This window comes from Pseudopipra pipra, chromosome 3 (genome assembly GCF_036250125.1).
Source record: "Pseudopipra pipra isolate bDixPip1 chromosome 3, bDixPip1.hap1, whole genome shotgun sequence".
NCBI lineage: Eukaryota > Metazoa > Chordata > Aves > Passeriformes > Pipridae > Pseudopipra > Pseudopipra pipra.
In genome coordinates, this window is record NC_087551.1 from 3,404,291 (window position 1) to 3,411,134 (window position 6,844).

Sequence of the window (6,844 nt, forward strand, 5' to 3'; positions counted from 1 at the left end):
CCCGAAGCGGAGCCGAGCGCGCCCGAAGCGGAGCCGAAGCCGAGCCGAGCGCGCCCGAAGCGGAGCCGAGCGGGCGCGATGGCGGCGACGCCGCCGCCCAAGCCCTGGGAGTCCCGGCGCCTGGCGGGCACCGCGCCCGCCTTCCAGTGAGTGCGGGCGTCCCTGCCCGGGGGATCCCCGCCGCGGCGGGGACGGGTGTTCGCCCGCTTGGGGCGGCCGGGCCCGCGGCCCTGGGGCGGGCTCAAAGGTCGGGCCCGGCCGGGGTCGGTCGGGGCGGGCGGCCCGGGGAGTCGCGCTCCGTGAGGGGACTCCGGGGGGTCCCCTGTGGGGAAGATGAAGTCGTAGGTATGGGCAGGAGTGTTCAGGGTGTCCGTTCCCGGGGGTTGAGTGGCTGTGTCAGCCCCGGGAGCTGAGTGTCACCGCAGGGCTTGGAAAAGATCCGTGTATGTGACAGTCCGGGGGGTGTGGGAGCTCTCCCAGGAAATCCCGCCTGCTCGTGGAGAAGGATGAACGCAAAGTGTCTGTGAGCTCCTTTTTTGTCAGGAGGCAAGGAAAGCTCGCCTGGTGGCTGAAGATCAGATTTGTTTTTCTTTTGCAATTGGTGCTGAAACTGGGCAAAAGGTTGGCCCAGCACTGAACATTTCACAGACGCTTCGCTGCACTCTCTGTTTGCTGAGCGAGCAATTAAATGTTAATTTTTCTTGCTGGGTTTATGTACCCCGTGTAAATGGCTTCAGGCACCTTTAAAGCGAGGTGTCCCAAGCTGACTATTGAGCTGGGAACTGTAGGGTGACTTGCTGAGTTACAGTATCTCTCTTTGCTGTGATAATGACTTAGTTTTGCTCCCGTTTTTAACGGGTAAATAGCAATTCCAACTTAGCATTTTTTCCTTCTGCCTTTTTTTTTTCCCCTGTGAATTTAATGGACTGCAGAAGTGGGAAGTCATGGGATGAGACAGTAAACATGGGAAATAACCAAAATGTTTGACTTTTAGGGTGATAATATACGACTTTTTTTGTGTTCAGAAGTAGAACAAAAAGCTGCTTGAGAGAATTCAAGTGCCAGTCAAGTACTTGCAGAGTCTTATTATGATAAAATAACATGAACTCCTGAGCATACAAAGGAAAAAAAGTTTACTAAATTAAATACAAGTGATGGACTCATAAGACCTTTTTCTGCCAACAGCAGTAAATTCAATATCAATAATCGGTAGTAGATTCAATCCCTTTATAATCTGCACAAAGGTAATGAGGTATTTTGGGTAGAGGGGGAAACTGGGAGGCCCAAAGGCCTTGCACAGGTTGTTGCATAATTACTTGGATTCTCAATTAGGTCACACCACCCTTTAAGGGTGGATTCAAAGGAGCTCTCAAACTTCTTCCTGCTGTATCATTGGCTTATTGCAGTGTTGGAAATAAAGCTTTTTTTTTTTTTTGGAAGTTCATAAATATTTTTGGTGGGGCCCATGAGAGGCTTTGGTGCAGCAGAAGAATGACCTGGGTGTTAAAGCAGCAGGTTTGGTGGATCTAGAAAGTGCATTTCATGCATGTATAAATTAATAAATAGACCAAGTTTTTCAATGTGTACATCCCAGTTTCATGTTTACACTGAGTATCTCATTATGGTTCTTGTTCCCCTGAAAGACCTGTATTTTCTGACTGGATTTTTAACTTCCAACAAACGTTGTACAACACTCTGAGTGTTTGGCTCCCAGCTTCCCTATCCCAGCACTGCTGAAACTCACTGTGACATTTGTGGAGTTGGCCAAGGACCCTGAGGAAATGAAAAATCCAAACTTTGGGTACTGATCTTCCTTGTTTGAATTTTTTTTTAGGTCTGCTGACTTGGGTGACAACATGCTGACCAGACCCGGACAACCCGCCGTGGCACGGATACCTCCACCCATTTTGCCAAGACCATCCCAGCAAACAGGAAGCAGCAGTCTGAGCACCTTCAGGCCAGCTTATAGTGGTTCTTTCTCTCCAGCCTATGGTTCATATGGAACCTCTTTCTATGGAAGCTACAGCCCTTACAGCTACGGATACGGCGGGCTGGGGTATAACCGGTTCTGTGCCGATGGCCTTCCCCCCAGCAGGTTTGTGCAGCAGGCTGAGGAGAGCAGCAGGGGGGCTTTCCAGTCCATCGAGAGCATCGTGCATGCCTTTGCCTCTGTCAGCATGATGATGGATGCCACCTTCTCAGCTGTCTACAACAGCTTCAGGGCTGTGCTGGACGTGGCCAACCACTTCTCCCGCCTCAAAATCCACTTCACCAAGGTGTTTTCGGCTTTTGCTTTGGTGAGAACTATAAGGTACCTCTACCAACGGCTGCAGCGGCTGCTGGGGCTGAGGAGCAGCTCTGAGAACGAGGATTTGTGGGCTGAGAGTGAGGGCAAAGTGGCTCGTGTCGGCCTTGAAGACAAGATGGGAAACTCTGCAAAGTCCTGGCCCATTTTCCTGTTCTTTGCTGTTATAATGGGAGGGCCCTACCTGATTTGGAAGCTGCTTTCTACATACAGTGATGAAGAAACAGGTAAAGATGATCTGCAGAACGAGAGTTCCTTGTTCCTTTCACTGTTGTCTGTGTGGTGATTAATCTACATAACAGTAATAGCAGTTGGTAGATACTGGGACACAGTGCTGAATTTTAGGCATGTGATACAAGTGACAGCCTGTTGTTGAGTTAACACTGTATTTAAGCTGTGTGTGATTCCAAAATCATGGTTCCTTCCTAGTAGATGTAGCAGTTTGGGGTGTATTGCTTGGATTAGCTCAACGAGTCGTGCTTTGCTTGTTACTCCTGTCAGTTCTCTGCCAGAAAAGTTTTAGCAGGGAAGTTAAAGTGTTTTCTTCATTTTGTTTTAAAAAGACACGCCAGACTTTGTAATTCAAAGCAGATAAACTTTTAATGTATGTTTGCAAACAGTGTCCAGTAACTGGGCTAGTGGAGAAGATGACCACGTAGTTGGAAGAGCAGAATATGATTTCAATGCTCTCTCAGAAGAAGAAATTTCTTTCCGTGCTGGTGACATGCTAAAATTAGCACCCAAAGGTAAACTTTTAATTTTTATTTTTTCTAAAGTATTTTTCTATTTATTTCTGTTTATTTTCTAATCATAATGAAGTTATAGTGTTAGAGTCTGAAAATTAAAACTAAAAGACCAAAACCACCTTATTTGACCAAATACTGATTTCCCCCCCACACACTAAGTTATTATTTGCATTGGAATAAAACTTTTTGAGTAGTTTTGTTCAGTGTCATTGAATTGTTTTGCAACTTGATGCTTTTGCATTTTCTCCTTCAGAACAACAACCCAAAATCCGTGGTTGGCTCCTGGCCAGTTATGATGGCCAAACAACAGGACTTGTGCCAGCTAATTACATCAAAATCCTGGGCAAAAGAAGAGGTAGGAGAACAGTGGACCTGGAAAAGATTCCTGAGCAACGTCCAGCCTTTCCCAGCACACCTGGTGGAGGAGCCACTGCTGCTGTGACTTTGGAGGAGCAGGAAGCTGCTTTTGAAACTGTTTTTGCTGGCAGCAGTAAAGTTCCCGTTGCATCCGACTCCGCTGTGGGCAGTGGAGAGAAACAGGAACTCTGATGCACTTTGATCAACAAAGCAACTGAACTGTGCTTTACTGATGCAACCTTAGGGACTGCTGGAAATGTGGTTTGTAGTGGAACACTGATGGGCACACACCAGTGATTGCTGCTACTGACTGGTGAAGGGGTGGAGAAGTGATTGCTCCAATCTGTACTATTTATTTTTGACTCATCTGAGGCTGTACATTAGTGATTCTGTCCAACCACCTGGCAGCCACTCCTGAGAGCTTGAGATAAGGAGGGTTGAAGCATTTATCACAAAGCAAACAAAGGAAAACAATAGGGACTGCCCTGTTAAAGAGACAAACTGTTGGTGGAATGGGGGATTAACACCCAGTCCCCATTAGAGCATTGGCTTGACAGGAGGCCTCTTCAATGGATGTGCAAAGGGAAGATTCATTTCTGTGAGGTGTCCTCCAAAACTGCACACTGAGGGCCGGGCAAAAGTAATGGCACATTGTTTCCCTCTGAAAGGTGGGAGAACTGCAGGAGATTTAGGAGACCCAATTGAATGGTTACAAGTTTTAAATTACTGTCATAAAGAGTTGAGCTCTTAGAAAAAAGGGATTTGTGAGGAAGGGAGGAGAAACGAGTTTACGGGGGAAGAGCAGTGAGGCTTCACCAGTAGTTCTAAGCAGTTCTATTTTGTTTATTAAAAGGAATTTGAATAAAGGGTATTCTGCAGTCAGGCACTAATTAGTTGTCACTCCCTTCTGTGATGAACTAACTTTGCATCACACTTGGCCATTTTGTGCTGTAGCCTGTTAGCTGCCCATCCATAGTCCACCACCCGCATCTCCACTTATTTCTGCTCTTCATTGGTTTTATATGAATGTCAAAATACCTCTCCTGCCTTTTAGTGCAGAAGGAAAGCATTGCTTTGGGGGAAGGTGAAAGGAATTGGAGCAGCAAAGAAAAAGTAACATTTCTTGCTTAATTATCTCGGCAAAGGAAGGTCTTGGAGTTGGACAAAGTCCCTGTGCTGCCTTTCAGGTGGTAAATTTTGCATCTGCCCATAACATTTGAGGGCTCCAGTTTATCAAAAGCCATAAAAATATTCAGACTGTTCAGAGTATTTAGTATTTTCTTCATATTGGTGTTTGAGAATTCTGTCCTGAAATACCGTTCTGTTTTGTTTTTTTTTTTTTGTTAAATGAAGCAAAGGTAATTAAAACCTTTTTCCTCGTAGTATGTTGAACTTCTGAAGGTCACATCAATGGATTAAATAACTCAAGTTTGTCTTAATCATTAAAACAGCTTTTTTAGTTTAAAGGTTCTCAAAAGTATAAGTAGGGAACATACCTTTGTGTAGTTCCAGTTTGACCTACTGAGATCTTCAACACCCATTATGTGTTAGCAAAGCTTTCAGTATTTATATTTTGATTGCATTTGCTGGCCTTGAGTTTGTAGAAGTCTGTTCACCACAACAAAACTCTGAAGTGAGCACAATTTTCATGAGGTAGAGTGGCTGAAAAGACAGATATCATGCTGGAACCTTGGATTTTTAAAGTAATCTCTGAATGCCTGTTGTTGGTAGAGCAAGAATTTTAAGTGGTTGTGCTCAGGTATTGGGAGATGGTGATTGGAATAATTTATACTAAATTTTTAGATTTTCAAGTGCAGAGTAGTTAAAGGGCAAGTGAGAAACTTGGAACTAGTTTTAATAGGCCTAAAACAGAACATGTTCCTGAGATGTTTCCCTGTGTACCAGGGCATAGAAGAAAATTATCCATATTTGGAAATCCTATCTGTTGTTGCAATGAAAACAGCAGAAAAAATTCTGAAATGTAAAATCTAGAGAGGAAAAAGGGAAGGAAGGAGTAGAAAGAGTTCAGTTCTGTTTGCAGTGTGTATCCCTGGAGGGAATTAATTTGCTGTATGAGGTTTAATTAATGGACTGTCAGCCTCTCTTGTGTCAGTGAAAGATTTCATTCAGAGGAAGGGTCTTTAAATAAATTAATAAATAAACCCCTAACTTTTTTATTGTAGAGTATCCATTTAAGTAGATTTTTTTTGTTTTTCTCTTTTCTGGCTCAAAACAAGATGAAGACAGTGCCATGATGGATGTTTGTGGGAATGTTTAAATCTTACTGATTTTTAGTAAGATGAATTTAATTTCTCTTTCAGGTCATACTATTGAAAACAGTTATTTTAGTAGGAACATGGATTATTCAGAACTTAACTGACTTGTCCTTACAGTAGTTTGACTTAACCTACCAGTCACTAACTGTCATCATTGTATCTGTTAAATCTCAACAGGAATTTTAATCCTTTCAATCTTGCAATTACTTTCATTGGAAAAAGAGGCTCTAAGGAAATTAAGTTACTTATTTAACTCCCAATTAATTGTACTGATTGCAGGAGGGTATTAAAGTTTACTGAAGTAAAGTATATACTGTCCTTTAAGGTTTTGGTTTTCTTCTTTTTAATGCACAAAGTAGTATCAGGTTAAAAAAAAAAAAAAAGTGAGTCCTACGATTCATTGTCTGTTTTTGTCCATGTGTCAGGCTACAGAAAAAACCCACCTAAATGAACCCTGAGTGGAAAAGGAAGGCTGGTGGACAGGCTGCTCAAGACTTACCCAACTTTAGGAAGGGGAGAAGACTGAAAGGAGCAGGTGTGGCTGCACCAGGAGTGTGTGGAAGAGGAAAGCAGAAAAGAGAGGTTGAAATATTGCTTAACTTCTGCATTAGGCAATCAGCTCCTTTTTTTTTTTTTTGGAGGTCTGCACATACTAAGTTAGCTTTATGTTGTTCTTTGGAACTGTTTATATTCTTGTAGCAGACCTGAAAGTCTGGAACAGAACATTTTTTTATATAAGGTTTTAGTTTATTCTTCCTTTAGTCTTATTGATGCTGTTTATCAACCACTTTCTGCTTGAACACTGTGAGCTACAGGTGCCAGTTCTGAGTGGTCCTCTGGGTGCAAGCAGAACATGAACATGCACATGCTCAAAAGGTTCTTGAGTAATAAATTTAAAATACTCTGTTCATCTGGGAAAACTTAATAAATTGCCCAGTTTTGCACAGCTTCATAAAACTCTTCTTTGTGTGGAATTGGGCTGCATCTGGGATATTAAGGTCCTTCTGATTTATTTTGTTGTCTTGGTGAAATTTGCTACTGAGATAAACACAAAGCAAATACAAATCTGGCCTGTTTGCAGTGAACATTTTCCTGGGTTCTGTGGCCACACTGAACACAGCCTTTAACCAGCTGGATAATCTCTCCTTGGAGCAAATGCA

The 6,844-nt window shown here is 43.1% G+C and overlaps 1 protein-coding gene across 1 annotated transcript; it reads left to right on the forward strand.

Annotated features, from left to right (window-relative positions):
• Positions 1–2: 2 nt before the first annotated feature.
• Positions 3–6,008, forward strand: PEX13 (peroxisomal biogenesis factor 13). The gene is made up of 4 exons (XM_064647466.1): positions 3–146; positions 1,835–2,532; positions 2,926–3,051; positions 3,305–6,008. The coding sequence occupies exons 1-4, from the start codon at positions 79–81 to the stop codon at positions 3,598–3,600; spliced, it is 1,188 nt and encodes a 395-aa protein (XP_064503536.1). The 5' UTR covers positions 3–78; the 3' UTR covers positions 3,601–6,008.
• Positions 6,009–6,844: the final 836 nt, after the last annotated feature.